The 22,114-nt window shown below is 41.0% G+C and overlaps 1 protein-coding gene across 2 annotated transcripts in view; it reads left to right on the forward strand.

Moving 5' to 3' along the window:
- The window catches only part of kifc3 (kinesin family member C3), a 57,803-nt gene that overhangs the window by 2,764 nt on the left and 32,925 nt on the right, over positions 1 to 22,114 (forward strand). Inside the window, exon 1 of one of the 2 annotated variants that reach the window (XM_042420187.1) lies at positions 13,509 to 13,644. The exons of the other annotated variant lie outside the window; for it this stretch is intronic. Within the exon in view, the coding sequence (XP_042276121.1) occupies positions 13,549 to 13,644 (96 nt within the window). The 5' untranslated portion in view covers positions 13,509 to 13,548. Of the gene's footprint in view, positions 1 to 13,508; positions 13,645 to 22,114 lie in introns of those variants that run through there. 2 annotated transcript variants of the gene reach the window in all.

Here is a 22,114-nt window from a genome sequence, read left to right on the forward strand (position 1 = left end):
AAAACTGCATTTTTTTTCTTTAAAAATGGCTCAAAGTGATTAATCATCATCAAAATAGTTGCCAATTCATTTTCTGTCTCCATTAATCAAAAAATTGTTGCTGTTTTTTAGAGGAAATGTACAAATTTCTGTTGTAAAACATCAAAACAAACTAATGTGCAGCCAGCAGGGATGATATTAGCAGCCAGAAGCAGACGCACTGCTAGCGGCTAGCGGCTAACGACAAGTAAAACAGCGGCTAAGCTAGCAGGCTACAACGCTGCAGAGACTCAGCTGATGCCAGTGTCAGTAGGATAGTTTTTGATAGCCTTGTTAGCTTGTGTGCTAACTACTGTAGAAAGAAGTAAACATCATAGACTGTAAATAAATAAATAAATAAATAATGGACGTTGCAGCCGTGACGTCACCCGCTGGTTTGTGGACTCCTGTTTCGAAGACTCCAGTTTGTCATTTATATCGTCGCCATCTTGGATTTTTGGAGCCAGAAGTGACCCTAACGCTAGCTGGTAGCTGCTAGCTTAGTTAGCACGGTGCGTTTACAGTCTGTGGTTAACTGTGATAATGCTAATGCTAATTTTGGCTAGTGAAAAATAAGCTTAAAATCATTTAAATTTAATGTACTCAATGGAAACAAAATGAACATCCGACTCCTTTAGGAGGATCTTTTAATACAATCAAACGCTGAACAAAACTTTTTTATTCAACCAGAATGTTACAATTAACTGTGAAATAGCAGCAGCTACGCCTGTACTCTGTGAATGTAGGGTTACGCCATGGTTACATTACATAATCAACGTTGTCGCCGTGGTAACGACCTGTCAATCAACAACGTTGCCGTGCCTTAAAGCCTACCCTGCTTTATCATTTATTTTACTATAAATGGGACCATAAACGGATCATAAACTCATCAGGAAAGTGTTTACAGAGGAAATAAATCCAGTGAGCAGTAGGATCATTTTAATAGAATCAGACTTCTTCATGGAGCTGGTGGAGTCGCCCCCTGCTGGCAGGTTCAGACACTGAGCTGCCTGCTTGGTAAACAGTGAAGATTAACTGTACGTATAATCTTTTTGTTTTGAAGAGATTTTAAGAGTTCAAACAATAGAAATTTGTCTTTTTTTTCTTTTTGAAAATCTATTTTTTGTCATTGTAAACTGCATATATGGAAATTTGACAGGTGTAGCGACAGTAACGAATGGGGGAGGGGCTTAGTGAAATGGGAGGAGTTATCTCAGATGGCGCTAATTCCAGCATGGACGTCTAAACAGAGCTGGATACGCTGGCGCCGCCACTCAGCCTCGCTGCCAGTTTTTTCCCTAGTGGTCACTCGCGGTATTGCAGTGAAGAAATCTTTTATATTGTAAAACTTTCCTCGAGCCTAGAAAAGCAATTTTTAAAACCTGTGACATCATCACAATGTGACGTCTACGACGGGCCGAGCGGGAACTTGTGGGCGGGGTCAGTGCTCTGGCTGCCTCCTTAATTAAATCCCCTTTTAATTTCTCTCATTGACCAACATAAAACTGTCCTGTTGAATCATCAGAACAAAAGATGAAGATAGAAAATAAAAAGTATTCGGTTCTTCTATAAACTTAGAGACGTTAAACTACGACTCCCAAAGTGCTTTTCGGCAAGAAACGTCCAATCACAGCGCTTAAAATGACGTGCTAGTTGAATGCACTGTGTGTGTGTGTAGTTATGTTTAATGGGCCTCCGCATCATGTTCTGTGTTGGTCAGATTTAGTTATTTTCAGAAAGTCTCGGTTTTAGACTGGTACAGGACTTTCTAACTTCCCGCCTCTCTCTCTCTCTCTGTGTTTTGTCCGAGCTGAGATTCCTGCAGTAGTTTGAGCTTTACATGGTAAAAGGACACTCTGTCTCTGGAACAAACACATACCAGCAGCAGTCAGTCAGCCTGAGAAACGGCTTCATTCATTGAGCTGCAGCCACTCAGAGGCCATTAAAGATTAACTGAGTGTTTGCTGAGAGCTGAGAGTTCAGGGTCGGCTCCATTATGTTACTGCAGCACCGTGTCAGAGCTGCTGATAGATTAGATAATGTTTTCTTCTTAATAACCAGTCACTGTTTCTTCTTTTTTTTTATCACAAGAAAACAGTTCAACATTCATTTGCTTGTGTGCAGTTTTGTTTACGTTGCAGATGTCAGTCAGGAGTTCACTTGTTGTGTAAATCTGATGAGACAGGAATGCAGCAGCGTGAGGTTTAGTCTTATGTGAGGAAATGTGATTTTACTGCTTCGTAATCAGATTCAAGCCTTCAGAGTTCCTGCAGGACGGAGCGAAGCGAGGACGAAGAGGAAGAGCTGTGAAGTTGTGGGAAAAGCTGCAGATTGAGGAGGTGAAAGTGAAACAGATGTCAAAGATATCAGAGAGGTCGTCTGGATGGAAAGAGGCTCCTGTTTTTGTTGATGAGGTTTTTGTTTTGTTTTAAAACCACAAAATGACAAACAAGTTGAGGCTTTGCTGCAAACATTTGACCACATGATGTAGAGACGTTTACTGTGTTCATCTGTCAATTAGCAGCATCGTTCACATCTGTTCGTGCTTGTGTGCACAGTTGGAGATGTGCTGGTATCATTATTGTAGGTAAAACTATATATTATGATAATCATTGTGTCCTGAAATCCTTCTATTAGTGCTAAAATCTATCTGTTGACTTCCCATCATAACAATCAAAACAGCTAAAACTGAAACAAAAGCAGGTTGTTCAAAGTTTAAGACAGTTGACTGGAAATCACTTTCACATCTCTAGACCTGTAGTCTGCTGGTCGATATGCTCTCGCCTGACTAAATTCTCATTGGTTGAATAATCTCCGTGTTATTTTAATAAGGAGTAAAGTGCTACATCAGCAGCTTTCCAGGATTAATCCATTATTTCCTGCGGCGGGAGGGACAGACTAACAAATTACCTGTGAAAACAACGGGGGTGTATTCAAAACACCCCGTCTGTCGTTGCCTGGGAAACCACTAGTCGCGCGGCTCCGTTAAGGAGTATGTTTGCGTAGCGAGCGGGAAAGAGGAAGACGATAGTAGTAAGTTGTCAGTCTGGCAGTAAATGTACAGTACAGACTACAGTGTGTCAGTTAATAAATGCTAAAAAGTCACGTCTGTTGTTTCCCCAAATGCTGGAAAAGTGAAGGAGGTTAGCTCCAAAGTTAGCAACAAAAACAGTCCGTTACATCCCCCCCCGCCCCCGCGACTAATCGATTAGTTGAAGATTATGTACGATTTTAGTTGACCAAGATTTTCTTTGGTTGACTACAGCCCTAATCATTTCATATGAAATTGATGGATTGATTCCTGGTTTTATTAAGTGTTGTCTGCTTAGTTTTAACAGTTCAACTCATTTTTAAAAGGCAGAGAAACTCCACAGCGCTCCTAGTGGTCAAAAACTCCACAGGGTACATTTTTTAAATACAAATATGTTATCTGACTGATGATTTAGATTATATCCCGACCGATACAGGACTTTTGAGACAGATATTAATATTTGAGAGTTTAAATCTGACACATCGGCCAAAATACATTTTCTTTACACAGACATAAATAAACTTTAATTAATAAGCTTCTCTTAGATTTGAGGTGATATTCCGTATTTTTTTTTTTCATCCATGTGCAGTCGACCCTGAACAACATAAAACTGTTAAATCTTCACCTTCTTTTCACAACAAAACTGCATCACAGTCGACATCTGTCTCTGAGCGAGACGGTTAAAAACAGCGGTGCATCATCAGCGTATATAGACGTTTAATACGAGTTAGACGACAGGAAGTCCGTCCTGTGATGAGCAGCGACACGGCTGGTTGAAGGCTCAAAATACTCCGTCAGACGAGCCTGACAATCTGATATTTACACCCACGTCACGCTGTGATTGGTCAGCAGGGTTTAACTCATAACAACTGAGATGTTAATGTTTTCCAGGAGAGACAGTCTGAAGATACGCAGCGTTATTGAAACGATATCCGATATTTTAACTTATTTTTATTAATGTTATCAAGTTTTATTTTCCATCATATGTTACATTAATGTTTTTTATTTGCTTTTATGTTTTACATCTTTTTCATGTGAAGCACTTGGTGTGTGTAATTTATTTTATTGTAAAGAACTTTGAGCTGCATCTGTGTATGAAAGGTGCCGTAAAGTTGTTTATTATTATTATTATTATTATTATTATTATTATTATTATTATTATTATTATTATTATTATTATTCTTTGCAGGTCAGCTTTTCACTCCACCTTCCAAGTGAAGTTCTTGTGAAGTAAACTAACGAGACATAAATAGAACAGCAGCTTATTAAAGTAAATCCTGCAGTGAATTAATATTTAGTTGCATTAAACTCTGAACATGTTTGAACATTTCAACCAGAGCTGAAAATATCAATTAATTGATTTAATCTTTAAAATATATTTTTATTGGTTTATCATAGTTGGTTATCAGCTGCAAATAATGAGTATCTGTTGATGATTTCATTAATTAATTGATCGTTTTGACCATAAAATGTCAGTAAAAGGTGAAATATGTTGATCAGTGTATCAAGATGACGACGTCCTCAAATAAAGATCTTCAGTTTACTGTCAGACACTAATGAAACCAGAAAATATTCACATTTAACAAGCTGCAATCAGAGAATTTAGTATTTTTTCTTAGAAAATGACTCAAAACAATTTATCGATTATCCAAATAGTTGGTGATTAATTTTCTGTTGATCGACTAATCGTTGCAGCTCTAATGGCAAACTGAATGATTTTAGGGGGTTTTTGATGTTTGTTCGGACACAACAAGACACTATTTTCACTATTTTCTGATACTTAAAGAGACAAAATGATTAATCCAGACGAAAAGTTGCAGCTTTCACATCAGTGTAGCAACACAGCGGCGTATTGATCGCGTCCGTCTGTGTTTCTGAGGTTTATATTGTGTTCATGTGTCTTCTGAAACTCGATTGACTCGTCAGACATGAAACCTCAACTGTCAAACAGCTGAGTGTGTGTGTGTGTGTGTGTGTGTGTGTGTGTGTGTGTGTGTGTGTGTGTGTGTGTTGTTGATTTTAACGTCTTTTAAACATGATGCTCAGTTTCACACACAGACCCTGAACTCAGCAGACAGTAAATGTCTCTGTGATGATGAAGAGCTGCAGTATATTTGATGTTATGATGCGTTTTTGTGTCTGTGTTGGTATGTGTGAGTCACTGTGACGCAGGACGTTTCTGTTTGTGTGTGTGTGTGTTTTCAGACTGGGAGTGTACTGTGTGTGTGTGTGTGTGTGTGTGTGTGTGTGTGTGTGTGTGTGTGTGTGTGTGTGTGTGTGTGTGTGTGTGTGTGTGTGTGTGTGTGTGTGTGTGAGAGAGACTCAGCTGGGACTCTGTTATGTAACATCTGTGAGTGATTGAAACCAGACGCTGCAGACTGTCAGACTGTTTCAGCTGCGTCCAGCAGGTGGAGCTGTTGAGTCAGATCTCCCATGATGCTGTGGGGCGTCTGGCTGGATGCTGCACTGCTCTCTGTGTGTGTGTGTGTGTGTGTGTGTGTGTGTGTGTGACGCTTGGTTAAACTCAATAAAACAACCTGACGAGCTTCGTTCAGCTCCACTGATCAAATATAACTCACCTGATTTTTAAATATGAACTTTGATTAAAGCTGCACTGATCATTTGTTATCGTGTGTGTGTGATTATTCCAGTAATTTAGTCCCTAAAATATCACAAATGATGCCAAATATTTCCAGAGCTCTCAGCTTGTTCCTCCCTGGCAGGAACAAAGTGTTCGGGGGAAACACTGGAACACTTTGGCACAAGAACAGACGCAGAATTTAAACACAAATAACATCTTAAAATAGCAGAACGGTCCTTTAAAGTCACAACCAATCACACGGCGTTTACACTGGAGTGTATTTTAGGAGACACAGAGTAGCAGCGGATCATTTATATTAGATTGATAATGATGCAACTCACTCACATGTAGACAGAGAGGAGAGAGTGTGTTTACATACCAGACTGTGTTTCTGCAGCTTTCACTTTATTACAGAAACAGATTTATGTTTCATGATGGCTGATAAACTATGAAGAGACTCACTGCTGTGTTTGTATTTGTGGTGTCTTTGTTTACACCTGGTTGCTATGGGAACACAGATATGAGAAATAGGTTGTAGTGTCCAATAATACAAATCTAACTTTTTTGTTTTAATGACAAAAACTTTTTGCATTTTTTTAAAGTCTCATTTTTTTAGTTTTTAAATGTTGTTTTCCTGCTTCTGGAAGAGCAGCTGGGAGTTCTGGTGGACTCGGGTCCAGATCCAGACTGCAGCCAGACCCGGACCGCTGCTGAGTGACACGTCATCGTCGTCACGTCACCGCCTGCTGGTCGCCCGTTAACGAGGTCGTTGTCGGATGTCGGATGAGCTCGAACAAAACGAGCCGATATGAAAAACTAAGGTCGTCTCCTGGTGTTCAGGATGTGATGATCATCAAGTCTCTGAAGTTCTGCAGGTTTTGTAGTGAAACGTGATGATGTAACGCAGCCTGACTGGACCTGTGATGTCATGGAAACGTATGAATTGGACCTCTGAGACTCGTATTCGCTGCTCAGTTAAAGAGAAGTTTCCATGATAAATAAATCTGGTGTGTGACTGTCAGACTGCAGCTGTTCTCCTCTTCTGTCTTCCTTCTTTAAGAACGGCAGATCATCATCATCACTACGTTCATGTTCAGATGATCTCTCCTCTCGTTAACACCGTTAATTAAAACACAGTAAATCACAGCTGAGTGCGTCAGACTGTAACAAGTTTCCACTGAATCCTCAGATGTGTTGAGAGGTTTTTTACAGCTTCTGTGTGCAGCTGGAGCTCATCAGACTTTCCTTTTTTATTGAGCTGCTCTCAGACGGTTGAGTTTAGTCTTTGTGCAGCGAGACTCAAACGTCTTCGTCCTGCTCGAGAGGATTTACTCAAATATTCAAGAGTTTGTTTGAAGACGTTACATGAAGTTCAGAAACTGCTGCTGTCGTTTGTCTTAAACATCCTGAACAGTAGGAGATAAATATATACATGTGTCCTTTAAGTTACAGAGTTTAGGGAGGAAAACAGCAACACAGGAAGAAGAGGAGGAGTCGAAGGCCTCCCTCCTCCTCCTCCTCCTCCTCCTCGCTGAGTTGTTTCCTTCACTGTCAGCTTTTTTTCTTCTCTCCCTCCTTCATTTTCTGTCTCTTTTTTTCCTTTTTTTTCAGATGACTGATATCACGTCACAACCATGTTACACAGGCCTTCATCACTCTGTGTGTGTGTGTGTGTGTGTGTGTGTGTGTGTGTGTGCGCGCTGGTCACTGTAATTTCCTCCTAAAATAGCTCATAAAATGGGTGTGTGCAGTGCATTTTGGGAGTCTGTAAACCACCAAATCCAAACATCTCTCTCTCTCTCTCTCTCTCTCTCTCTCTCTCTCTCTCTCTCTCTCTCTCTCTCTCTCTCTCTCTCTCTCTCTCTCTCTCTCTCTCTCTCTCTCTCTCTCTCTCTTAATTACATGTTATTACGTTTTTACGCAGGAAAACAAAACTGATCATCACAAGATAACAAATAACTTTAACATGTTCAGATGTCTTTTATGTTTGTTTATATTTATCATGTTTATTTGTACAAGCAGCTGGAAACAAACAAACAGTCATAATAATGATAATGTTCACATCCATCTGACTGCATGTGTGAGTATACATTAGCATTTGCCTTTAGCATCGTAGCATCATTTATATTCTGGGATGATGATGATGATTTTCGGTTGGGGTTATTATGGGATGCTTTGTGATCTTATGGTAATGTTCCAGATGATGAGCATCGTCTTGGACGCCTCATGACGTCACCGACAGAAAGACTAGCGCGTCGTACCTTCTCCCGCCGCGTACGACCACGGGTTCCGTGACGTCGACCAATAGGAACGCAGCTGAACTGTAAACATGCTGAAGCTGTTGGTGCATCGTTTGTTCATGTTCTTGTTCTGGAAGTGCCCGGCACCTCCTTCTGATGACATCACGCAGGTGGTGGAAAAACGGCGAGCTGTGATTGGTCGGGTACCAACATGTATTCTGTCACGTCTCTCGACCGTCAGAGTTTATGACTCTCTCTAATCTGACATTTTATTTGATGTCTTATCTGAACCAGGAACAGAAGGAATCCCATAATAATAGCAGAGAGAGTCAGTTTCATAAATCTGTGTGAAGGCGTCGCGTCTGCTCGCAGGACGAAGCGCAGCCTGGATCTGACTTATTAAAAGCTCCTTGAATGAAGAGAGAGAGGACGTTTGTTTGCACTAATCGGCTTTAATCTGGAGGGTCTGAGCTCCTTATAGTCACTAACACACCTGATACCACCTTCATCACAGCAGGACAGCTGACCTTCACCTCACCTCCTGCTTTTTATTGTTGCATGAAGCAGCTGAGATTAAAACCTCCTCACAAACAGATCACATCTGATAACCGGACGCTGCCCATGTTTACCTTCTCTCTTCTATCTTATCGCTTACTGTTTGATGGAGTTGGCAGCTCGCCGTCCGCATCGCAGAAACAAAAGACTTTGTTTGTTTTAAGGTGGACTGACTGTAACTGGGTGTGGACCTTAAGTCCTGGCTGACTCCTGCCTGAGGAAACCTGGAAGGAAAACAAGTTTCAAGCACTGAGATTTAAACAGACAGGAGCTCCACATACTTTACATTTCAACTAACGATTATTGTCTTTACTGATTGATCATTTAGTCTATAAACTATAAAAAAAACTGAAATGTCCATCATAGTCCAAGGTGATGTCATCAAATGTCCAAAACCTCAAAAAATACAAATTACAGAGACTAATTCCCACGTTGGAACCAGCAAATATTTTGCATTTTTGCTTGAAAAGGTACTTAAACATCATTTTTCTTAAGAGAAGAAGTCCAAATTCTCTGATTCAGCTTCTTCAATGTGAATATTTTCTGGTTTCTTTAGTCTCTCTGATAATAAACTGAATATCTTTGATTTGTGGACAAAACAAGACGTTTGAGGACGTCGTCTTTAGGAAACATTGATCCATATTTTTCACTATTTTCTGACATTTTTTGATATGAACACAATCATTAGTCAGACTGATTATCCTTCTGTTGACTACTGGTTGCAGCTCCTCACTGCAGTCGGGTTCCAACATCTGCTGGAAGGACTGAAACCAGCAGCAGATGAATGAACATGTGGTGTTTACAGCATCACATATGTTCAGCTGTCTGTGTGACCATGTGTGGAAGTTTAGAGAAGCTTATTGGACTCTGCTGTAAAAGTAGCAAAACACGTGTTAACCATAGACTGTATAAAAACATGGACGTAGTTACCGTGACGTCACCCGTTGGTTTCTGAAGAGCGGTTTTGAAGCTCAAAGCGAGCCGCTCCTGCCGTCGCCATCTTGGCAGTGCGTGACGCTGCCTAACTCCCAGCCAATCAGAAATGGGCAAAGAGGCGGGCTGAATGGCTGAAACAAGCCACCTAGCGGCTGGCGGACCTGTCACTCAAAGCAGCCATGTCCTTCATTATGCAGAACTTTACGGCTTAATAACATTTAAACGGGTGATTTATAAAAAAAATTCCCCCCCGTACAGTTGTCATGAAAGAGGAAATTAGCTACAGAGACCAAAACCGTTGTTTGTACCAGACTGTAAACATGTTTATTTCTGCTGTAAAGTCATTTTAACATGGGGGTCTATGGGGATTGACTCGCTTGTGGAGCCTCTAGTGGTCATTTAAGGAACTGCAGTGTTTGGCTTCATCTTACAGCTCCAGAGGTTACCGCTTGGTTTGAACTTGAAGCTTTGAGGTGAAAGTAAGGAAGCCTGGAGGATCAGCTAAAAGCTCCGAGATGATTTCTAGAAGGTCTTCGGCAGGTAGAAATGAACTGTGAGCCGCAGCATCACTATCAAACATTTTGATTGTCTTCTTCTAGTAACGAGTAACTAATGCATGTTGAGCGTTGCATTGTGGGACAATAAAATGTCTAAAACTCATTAAAGGACTCTCAGAACCTCCTTTAAGCTCCTGTTACTCCTCAGAAACCCTCGAACCTCCTCAGGTATGTTTGGTTTCTCCTCACTGTCATCACAAGTGTAACGTGTGAGAGATCATGTGACCGCTGCTCTCTGTATTGATCCTGGACTTTCTCAGCAGAAAGGAGGCGAGTGTTTCCTGCTGGGGCTCCGCCTCCTCATTAGGACCCTGAAAGGGGTCGGCGGACTGGAAACGGTCCTCCTTTGTTCCTTCAGAAAGCTCCGAGTGTTTACAGTGTTACATACATACAGCGAAGCAGCCGCGGCCAATCACATCCATGCATCACGATTCAGCGGCTGTGATTCAGGCTGGCAGCTCCCAGGATCCTCGGCTCCGTCGGGGTTACGGGACGAGGAGGTCGAGGTTTCCAGGTCACAAAGTAACGAGGTCGCGACCGAACAGAGTCTTTAATCAAAGCTGAAACCTGAAACTTCAGTTAATTTATGTCCTCGTGTCCTTCAGTGTGGACGGACTCGTCAACCGACCTCATCCATACGTTTCATCTGTTGCATTTCCTGTTTTACCTCTTAACTTATTGTCACTATTGATTCATTGATCATTTTGTCTATAAAATATCATAAAATATCAGTTATATTTCCTCCTCAGATGTCTTGTTTTGTTCGACTAACAGACCAAAACCCAAAGACATGAAGTTTATAGTCATGAACGACAAAGAAAAACATAAAATCATGACGACTGAGAACCTGAAACGGCTCATTTTTGGCATTTTTGCTTTTAAAAAAAAAAAAGACTAAAATAGTTAATTGATTATCAAAAGTTGCCAATTTTCTGTTGAAAAATTAATTGAGTAATTGTTGCAGCTCTGTAGTAAATACAAGCAGACACTCTGATTGGTCCACATATTTAAGGAGGTCATGTGACCTGACTTTGTGTTTCTGTGGTTGTGATGATGCAGATTATTAACTTTATTAACTTTATTTACATTCTGCACACGACTTCAAACTGATCGACATAGATTCAAACTGTTCAGCCAGACGATGTAATATAATATTTTATTGATTAATATAAGTTAGAGTAATCAACAGTCAATCAATCAAAATGTATTTATAAAGCACAGTTCAGACAGTGGAATTAATTCAACCTGCTTCACATAAAAACAGATTAATAACCTTCATAAAACGCAGGAATCAGTTAAGTTAATAACAATAATAATAATAATAATAATAAGCTAAAAACATGATCGTTATCTGTGTCTCCTCTGTGGTTTGGATGTAAAAATATGAACATGTTCTGATATCATGTTGTTATAAACATGAGCATCACGTGACTGTTCTAAGACGAGCAGCTGATCTCTGCTGTTTGATCAGATATTAAACTGATCAGATATCTGATCACATGTCGGTGTAAGCTGATCAACATATCCTCACTTCCTGTGCAGACAGGAAGCAGGAAGCTGCAGCAGAACAACAGTAACAAAAAGAGAAATTAGTTCTTTATAAAACTGGCTGCAAACCACCTGTAACACCTGACAAGGACGGACGCACGTGATTGGTTCAGTCAGAGAGAATAATAGAAACTTCTTACTAAACTACATTTCTAAATATCCAATCAGAGGTTAGAACATTTACTTTATTTAAAGGACGAGTTCACAGTTTTTCCAGTGAGTCTTAAAGCAACAGTCATTCTGTTCATACTGACCATCAGAAGATCCTTCATAATGACCTTACAATGGAAATCCACAGTCCTCCTTCTGTACAAAAATGGATTTAAAAGTTTATCTGAAGCTGATATGAAGCTTCATCATCAGTAGAAATCTGTCAACGTTACATCTTTTTAGTGCCAGAGTCATTCATGATTGATTTTCGGATCAGATTTATTTTTGTTATAACTGGGAAGTTATTAAAGGTAACACTGGAACCTTCCTGTGAAGATATTTAACTTTGACATGAACGCATCATGAAGTATCATCCTGTGTTACATCATCAGTGAGTTTTATCCTGCAGCAACAACAGATGGTCACAGGACGGGGAGGGAGAGAGAGAGAGAGCTGGGGCGAGAGAGGTGCACACAGAGTGGAGAGCTCTCTCTCTCTCTCTCTGTCATTCACTCAGTCTGATGGAGGTGAAGACCCGACCTGCTACAGCTTTAATCTCTCTGAGCGTTAGAGGATAACGACACAGAGAGGCTCTCTTCACAGTCCCACCGTTCAACCGTCAGCGTCGTCCAATCAGGAACCAAACTGAGCTAACGACCCACTAACGAACTAACGACCCGGCCGGAGAGGAGAGACCGTCACAGCGGATCAGAGCTGGAAACCAACATGGAGGAAAAGTTGACGGACTCCTCGGAGGATCCGGACTTTTACTTTTCCTGTCGGTCCGGATGACGAAGCTTCAGAAGTTTGCAGCTGATTTTCACTCTTCTTCTCTTTTATTCTCGGATTCTTGGATCAGATTCCTCCTGATTTAAATCACTTTTATGCAGCGTTTTATTCAGACTTTCATCCTCCTGCAGCTCTGTTGGAAAGCTGAGAAATCAAAAGTTGAAACTTATTGTTTTGACATCTGGGTTGTAAAATTTACAGATAGATGAGAAAGTGTTTTAACCCTTTGAAGTCTCACTTTACATTTCTACCAACTAAACCAGATTTATCTCTAATGGGATAGTTTGGTTTGTTCACCAAAATCAGAAAGTTCACACTCTGCAGTGTTGACACTTTTTGACTTTTTGTTGAGATTTTAGGCAAATGAAGTTTATTTATATCCTACAGTTCATCTACATTAGTAGTTGTTATGTTGTGTGCAGATTGTGGTTGCAGCAGCTGTGACTTCAGAGGGTTAAAATGTGTGTTTTTGTAAGTGGAGATCAGAAACCGAAGCCGCCTCCTGCAGGCTCCTCTTACCTGCCTGCCGTCTAATAACGGCCGGCGTGACGGCAGCAGAGAGGAACGGGACAAGGTTCAGAGCTTTTATCAGTTCTGTGGAAATGTGATGTGGCCTCTGAGTGGGCGGGATTCAGGACAGAGGTGAACCAGGTGAGATACAAAAAGCAAAGAGAGAGAGAGGGAGAGGGAGGATTATACAATCTGAACTCAGCAGCAGGATTAAAACAGCTGATGAGCTGCGTTCAGCTGCGGAGTTGAAATGTTTGTTTGAGAACACAGACGTCTGATTCTGAACTCAAACCTCACAGAGATGTAAAGAGACGCCTGCTGAGCCTCAGCTGGACTGGGCGACCTCGTCTTTACCTGTTTTGGATTCAGACGCCATGAAGCTGAACTTCCACCCGGAGTAAGGTGAGGTGTGCCGTTCTGTGGAGGTGAGCTGCACCTCCGGGGCAGGCGGGCGCCGTCATGTACGTCCTGTGCACCCTGGCGGTCCTGACGCTCCATAGCCTCTTCAAGAACCGGAGCCACAAGGCGGCGGAACCAGAACCAGGAGGAACCTCAGAGGCTGCGGGGCGGGAAGGTCTTCTCGTGGATGGAGCTCCGGTTGAGGCCAGGCCTCGGGGCGGCGGAGGTGATTCGATGGACCGCGGTGGACCAATGAGCTGCAGAGCTGAAGGAAAGAGGAGGCGAGGCAGCGGCGTTCGTAATGTCCCCGACAGCACGAAACGGATGCAGGTGAGAAGATGGAGATGAGATTTAGGAACACAGGTGAAGGTTCTGCTGACCAACGTTCTGCTTATTAACACTGTTGATCAAACCAACATGTTTAACACCTGCCAGATGTTCTGATGGTTTTGTGACGTCTGCACTGAGACTAATGATCAGACAGTAGCAGGAAATCTATAAACACTGAACTTTAAACTTTACTGGAAATGAAATTGTTTTATGCTTTATGGGAGATCCAGGTCTCTGATTGGCTGGCTGGTGTATAAACACTTCAGTCATATTCAGGTCAACAGTTGAACCAGTCAGAGTGTTTGTCAAGTTGTGAATGTTTAATCATAACAGCAGCGCTGCTGGTTCAGATCCAGCGACTCTCACCTGGTCGATGAAGTCATTACATCATCTTATTATGTAATTAAACTGAATATTTAACCAAAGAGTGAAGAATTATACTGAAGTTCTTTGATAGTAGTTCTTTATAATGTAGCACAAATTCCAGAGGTTGTTTATCTGCAGCACAACAAGCTGGCGAAGCTGTAAACAACAACACCAACTGCCGTACACAGAACTACTCTCTGGAGACTGAAAACATGATGCTGTTATTAGTTTCTAAACAAACTAACGTGACCAAACTCTTCATGATGAAGGAACATGTGACCCAGTGCAGCGCTGTGACTCACTGACGTGTTTTTAATCAGATATATTAAGTATTATTATATATTATATAGATATATCAGCTTTGATACAAACACAACACTTGTTAGTAGATCAGTTCATTGTTGGTTTGGATCCAAACATGAAGATTTGTTTGCAGCGTCTGTAATGTGAAGTTTTTTTTTCTTGCTTTTCTTTGTTTCATATCATCACAAACTGAATATCTTTGAGTTTTGGACAAAACGAGACTTTCTCAACTTTTCACCTTTTATTATTCATGAGGGTAAAACATAAAACCTTCACTATTAATCCCTCATTACTATAAGCAACCAATAAATTGATAAATATGGAATAAAATCAACAGATTGAGAGATCATGAGAATGATTTATGATTTATTCTGCTGATGTTGGACTCGTTACTGCAGCTGGTTAAACAGTCTGTAAGACGTTGGAGGTTTTTCTGTCAGTCAGATGTGATTCATCATCACCCCGTCAGTGTGTCTCCTGGTTAACGTCGGTATGTTTCCGGTTTAAATCAGATGTTTCTGCGTCTCGGCGGCTCTTTTGACGGAGACGTTTCCCGTCACCAGCGGAGGAATGTGAAGCATTCGATCACATGATCTCTGTGAAATCCTGCGACTGGTTACGTGTGGACGGTGTTCTTCAGGGTCGAGTCTCAGTCGGTTACGTAACCACATATTCATCATCTGATGCTGATAATCTGACTGTTGACCTCTGGACATCCTCCTCATCCTCCTCATCCTCCAAAACACACATCACGCATCGAGCTTTTAGGGTTTGCTTCCATTTACAAGTTCAGTAATAACTGATGATGATGATGATGATGATGATTGTACAGCACTTTACAGAACAATTTAAAATACAGTCACAATAAAACATTTTCTCCTGGACTCAGGAGTCGGGTTTAATCCAAATGTTGCACAAATCTTAACCGAATTTCCAGAAAATGATGAAAAAGAAAATATAAACGCAGATAAACAGCAGGAGGCGCTGATGATCCTCCAGTCTGGTACAGTTCAGTCAAACGTTACTGAAAGTCTGAAGAAAAGACTCGACCATCACCTGATTGACCTCATAGACAACGTTAAAACCTTGCATCCTTTAGCATCGATCTCCATGGCAACGGCCATGAAGGCAGGTCAGCTTGATCTTCACATCGCCAGCAAAATTAATTTAATTCCAACAAATCGCTGCGATTGGATGATTTTTTTTTAACTTTGGTGAAACATGAAGGAAACTATCAGTTTATTATCTGTTTTACTGAAACTCGTCTGTCGGAGTGAAAACGTTTTAACGTGCGAATGAAAAATGTTTATGGAAACACATTTACTGTCTGATTTATCAGATATGTGTTAATGATCAGTGATGCTTTTTATCCTGTAAATGAACGAACAGGCACATTTTAAAACATTAGAGCCTCATTGATTAGTCGATCAGCAGAAAATTAATCAACAGCATAATTTTTAAGCAAAAATACCAAATATTTGCTGACTCCAGCTTCTCATATGTGACGATTTGATGTTTTTCTTTCTTATGTGACAGTAAACTGAATATTTTTATAACGAGCAGTTTTTCACTATTGATGAAATAATCAGTAATTATGAATAATATCTTCATTCTCATTCAGTTTTCTCTGTGTTCTTTCTTCCAGAAACAGGAAGTTTTACTGCTTTGAATCTTAAATATGATTCTGGTGATGAGAACAGCCAGTCTGTCAGGCTGTTGAATATTTCAGGCGGGGGGGAGGAGCAGCTCTTCACGCTTCAGCTGAGGCTGAAATATTTATCAGAGGACGGGATGGAGGGGGGGGGCGGGGCTACAGGAGGTGTGATGCTGGCTGTGCTGTTGCTAGGGGAACAGAGAGAGAGAGAGAGAGAGAGAGAGAGAGAGGAAGCAGCGTGTGTGTGTGTGTGTGTGTTGAGGGGGTCGGCAGCGGGTGGCGGTGACACTGATCCTGCTGCTGTGTGTCACTGTGAAGCTGCAGGAGGATGCGGGGATGATGCGGACGGCAAGGCCGCAGGGAGGGAGGTAAGAACCCGAATGAACGGAGGGACACAAAGACGGAGGGATGGAGGCAGGATGGAGGCAGGATGGAGGAAACAGACATGTTGAATAGAGAGCAGTGAGATGGAGGACGAGCTGTAACCTGATGCAGAGCAGAGTGTTGTGTTTCCTCTCATGACCTGAATACACGTCCGTGTGTGTCGCTGCTCGGAGGACGCCAGCACGTCATCTCTGCTTTATTTTTTTATCTCAGCGTGTGTGTGTGTGTTGTGATAATCCTCCTTTTGTCTGCTAACGTTTTCAGTCTCCTGTGTGTGTTTTTATTTAAATTCCTTCATGTAGGATGAATGTGAGCAGATATTTTTAGTTTTGCTTGTGCAGAGCTGTAAGATGTAAGAAAAGCTCATTTAAAGCCTCTCTGACATCAGTAGTAAGAATCCAGACTGAGCATGACATCACTCCGTCTGGCGGCTGCTCGCTGCAGACGTTTCCATCAGGACGACTGATTCTTTAAGAAAATGATTTAATATATCGTCGTTTATTCAGCAGCAGCGTTTAAACCCAACAGATCAGATCACGGATGAGACGAGCGTCTGTGGTTCAGACGACACTGATCACTACAAAGATTCAAGAAAACTTTATTGTCCATTAACGCAGACAATAATGCTGATACACAGCTCACGTACATGTCAGAACATGGATGCACATAAAAAGACGACACAGTAGAATCTAAAGCAGTTAAAACATGAAATATGAAATATAAATGTCGGATCAGCTGGATGAGTCTGCAGGTTCCTGCTGAGTGACGGCGGAGCGGATCAAGGATTTGTTAAAACAGCACGTCTGAGTCTGAACCTGCAGCCAGACAGCATCATCTCAGAGGAGGTCTGAGGAGGAGGGGGGGGGGGGGGGGGGGGTCATCAGTCTGGTTACTGCTCTGACAGACTGGTGACTGAAGCAGGAGACACGGTGATGAAGGTCAGGACAGGATTCTTCTTTTAACGTTGAACCTTCTAAGTTTCCGTAGCAGAAAGTCTCTGCTGAGTCTTCTTCCAGTCTAACGTTCAGTCTGGTCTGGTTCAGTGTACTGGTTCCTGCTGTACTGGTTCCTGCTGTACTGGTTCTAGACCTGCGGTGGTTTTGATGGTGGGCGGGGCTTTAGAGGAAAGTGTTGTCATGAGTTTTATGGATGTATTTAAAAGTGTTCTTGTTTAATGACTGAACACAAACAGCTCAGATATAAACTGGAATCAATCTACAGAAAATTAATCATCAACTATTAATGTGATGATCAATTCATGTTTTTAGTCTTTTTTTTTTTTTTTTTAAGAAAAATTCTTTAGTTTCTTTAGTCTCTGTCAGTAAACTGGTTTTTAAAACGTTGATCAATGTTTCACAAAACTCGACATGTAACAACTCAAAGATCTTCAAACGACTCATCAGTTCATTGAGAAAATAATCGATAATGAAAATATTAATGTTAGTTCAGTTGTACAGCTGAATTAGTATGATTGAAAGGTTGAGACTGTGGTGACGCTGATGTCTTTGATGGAAGATATGAATAAACAGCAGACGAAGGAAAACACGTTGTTCTCTGGAATATTAAAGCTTCTAAATGTTTTATTGATGCAACATCTGGACGTTAACGTTCTTCATCAGACGGCCGGCTGCTTCATCTGCAGCAGGACTCGTTATGACCAGAGTTTTTATTTAGTAGCTTTTAGTTTTAAGGAGGTTAAAACATGAACTACAGCTGCTTTATTCATATATTCATAAATCGATGTTTTAATATCGTGATGATTTGACAGTTATTGTGCGGTCATGTTGCATGAAGACGGAGACAAACTGCTTCAACAAAGGAGTCTGTTGATTGGCGGGTTGGCGGCGTGTCGACGCTGAATATTTATACATGTTTGACTCTTAAAGACTGTAAATTTGTCATCCGGCTGTTTTTATGCACATGAACAAAACCTGAGTGGAAAAAGTCCAAATATCTTAAAGAGTTTGCTGTTATTCAGACTGAAATGATGACGTCATCAATCATGTGACTGAGGAGCTGAAAACATCAGATGTGTATGGAGCGATGATGATGATGAGGAGGAGGCTGTAACCTTCCTCACATCAACACATGAAACTAACAGAAACGTCATATTTCCATCATGTTTTTGACTCTTTTTAATGACGTCGTCTCCTTGTTTCTTCTTCTTCTTCTGCGACGGTTTAACGGCAGCGTCTGTTTATCTGCTGATTGGAAACAAACGTTCGCTACAGTTTCTTTTGACTGTTTTCTGGATATTCAGATTAAATTTTGTGCTGCGTTTGGATGAAAACTTGAGAAATGTGTAAAAAATCCGTCAGAATCATTTCAGTGTGTTTCAGAGAGATGATGAGTGTTTTCTACCCTGATGAAGAAAAACACAGAATCATAGTCAGAGTGACGGATGTTGAAGCTTTTATCTTTTTGTTTTTGAAGAATCTTTCTCTGGAAGCAGCATCAGGCTGGTTTGTTGTTGTTTGTTTGTGTTTTCTGCAGCTCAGTAAACAAACTCACAATATGTTTCTACTGAAGAAGATTATTATATTAGATTAGATTATATATATTTTACCTGATGTGAGTCTGCAGATGTGACAGATGTGTTGCAGTGAGTGAGTGTGTGTGTGTGTGTGTGTGTGTGTGTGTGTGTGTGTGTGTGTGTGTGTGTGTGTGTGTGTGTGTGTGTGAGCAGACAGGCTTTGACTCTGAACACATGGAGACGAAAAAAACACAGACAGAGATGATTTGACCCAGTTTAGAGGAGGAGGAAGAGGAGGAGGAGGAGGAGGAGGAGGAGGAGGGATCTTAAAGTCTCTGCAGGAGGTAAACAGAGCAGAGCGTGTGTGTGTGTGTGTGTGTGTGTGTGTGTGTGTGATAGTGTGTGTGTGTGTGTATTGTGATATTGCTGCTACATACTTTTAGTTTTTTCTTCCTCTTATTGATCTTTTAATGAGATCAAAGCTTTGATGAATCGGAGTCGTTTCTATCAGCTGTCACTAACTGTTATTCTCTTTATTAATTGATTAATCGTTCGGTCTATAAAATGTTGTAAATTCCCAAAGACGACGTCCTCAAACGTCTCGTTTTGTCCTCAACTGAAAGATCTTCAGTTTCTGATCACAGAGACTAAAGACACCAGAAAATATTCACAGTGAAGAAGCTGAATCAGAGAATTTGGACGTTTTTGTTCGATTATCAAAATAGTTTCAAATGAACTGATTAGTTGACGACCAGTCGATTAACGGACGGATCATCGCAGCTCTAGATGTTAGAACAACCAGCTGGAAACCAGATATTAAAATATTATCTGCTGCTCTGATGCTCAAATATGAATATTTGATGTTTTTCTTTGTTATAAATGTTGGACAGACGTCACCTCGGGCGGGGCGAGGAGGCGGGGGGTGGGGGTGGCAGTATGGGTGCTGTCATGTTGCCTCCTCTACAGGTCCCTCCAAAATATATATCTGTAAAACATATTTTCCTTTCAAATGATGACGAGCAGAGCAGCTCTACTGAGTAGTAGTTGTGATTGATGTGTTGTGGCTGGAAGGTTTGAACTGTGTTAAACAGTGAAAGACATCAGACGTCTGATATTTGACAGGTGAAACAATGAATGAAGGTCAACATGTCGGGACAGGAAACAGTTTTCAGCAGCAGGTCGTTGTGATTTCAACGTGTCGCATCATCTTCCTCTGCACTGCAGCAGGATTTGTTTCAGTTTTTATTCATTTGGAGTCAGTGAAGCTCACACTGGTCTGTCTGCTCTGTGTGCATTTTAGGAAGAGTGAGGAGGAGGAGGAGGAGGGGGGGAGGAGGGGGGGAGAGGGGGGGGGGGGGGGGGGGTGTTACACTTCCACTACACACACAGTAACATGATCCAGTCACCACAGGGGGCATCGTACAGAACTGAATGTAGTTTTTCTAGTTCAGCTTCAGATCAGACTGTCAGACTGCAGCAGATGGTTTCACAGCCAGGAAACAGAGACTGTGTGAGAACATGAAGGACTGAAAGCATCAGACTGTCACCACTGTTACTGTTATCTTCATTATCAGATAATCTGCAGATTCATTCTGGATCAATCAATAAAACATCAGAAATCAGTTTTATTTGAGCACAAGGTGATGTCTTTAAAATGTCAGTTCAAAACCTGCAAATATTCACTTTACTGACATGAGAGCAGCTGATTGTTTCTGCTTTAAACGACTCAAAATCATTAATCGTTTATCAGAATAGTTGCTGATTAATTTTCTTTTGATCGATAAATGGTTGCAGCTGTAATTGAGAGTGTGTGTGTGTGTGTGTGTGTGTGTGTGCGCGTGTGCGCGTGTGTGCGTGTGTGTGTGTGTGTGTGTGTGCGCGTGTGTGCGTGTGTGTGTGTGTGTGTGTGTGTGGAGGGTTTCAGTATGAAAGGAAAGCAGATGTGAGGAGGAAGAGTCATTGTTGTGAAGTGCTGAACAGCAGCCTGAGTCCTGCAGATGATTGGTGTTCTGTTGCTAGGCAACACGTTAATCCAGGAAGGTGAAATAAGGAATTAGACTTGAAGCCATTTTACTGGATCATATTTCTTCTTGAGTAAAAAGAAAATATGTTTTTGTTTTTTTTCTGATCATTTTGTTCATAAATGGATGAATTGAGTTAATTTGAGCTTTTTGTAAATGATGTAAATTGTCTGATTGTCTGAATAATAATGAGGCTGAAAGAATTCAGTTTGTTGGCCTGAATATTGTGAGTTTATATGTTCTGGATTCATGGTCATTAATATTTCTCATAATTATTGTATCTATTAAAGGACCAGACTGGTGGTTTTCTATATTTGTCTTCATGTTTGGATCCAAACCAACAATGAACTGATCTACTAACCAGTATTGTGTTTGTATCAAAGCTGATATATCTATATAATATATAATAATAATTAATATATCTTATTAAAAACACGTCAGTGAGTCACACCGCTGCACTGGGTCACATGTTCCTTCATCATGAACAGTTTGGTCACGTTAGTTTGTTTAGAAACGGCTCCAAAGACTAATAACAGCATCATGTTTTCAGTCTCTGGAGAGCAGTTCTGTGTAAGACAGTTGTTGTTGTTGTTTACAGCTTCGCCAGCTTGTTGTGCTGCAGATAAACAACCTCTGGACTTTGTGCTACATTATAAATTTCTCAAAGAACTTCAGTATAATTCTTCACTCTTTGGTTAAATATTCAGTTTAACTGAGGAGCCGTTTTACATAATAAGACGATGTAATGACTTCATCAACCACCAGGTGAGAGTCACTGGATCTCAACCGGCAGCGCTGCCGTTATGATTAAACATTCACAACACGACAAACACTGAGGTCTGATTGAAAGGTTCAACTGTTGACCTGAATATGACTGAAGTGTTTAGACACCAGCCAGTCACGTTAGTTAGTTTAGAAACGGCTCCAAAGACTAATAACAGCATCATGTTTTCAGTCTCTGGAGAGTAGTTCTGTGGAAGACAGACGCTACTGAGCATGTGCAGGAACACTGTTCAGCTTCACTGGCTTGTATTGGAGGGAATCTTTGGGAGTCTCATGATTAGATTCAGAATCGATTGATTATGATGTTTTGCATAAACGGTATTTACAGTGATTTTCAGTCACATGATGAACAAGTTCACTGTATAAAAGCCTCCATCTCTCTACATCTGTCTGTCTGTCTCATGAATTTACACCAGGCTTCTGTATTGATTTGAATGAAGATATGGATGTATCATAATCACACTTTATGTCCGCATTTTGTTGGTT

The sequence above is a fragment of the Thunnus maccoyii genome, chromosome 1 (assembly GCF_910596095.1).
Source record: "Thunnus maccoyii chromosome 1, fThuMac1.1, whole genome shotgun sequence".
Lineage (NCBI taxonomy): Eukaryota > Metazoa > Chordata > Actinopteri > Scombriformes > Scombridae > Thunnus > Thunnus maccoyii.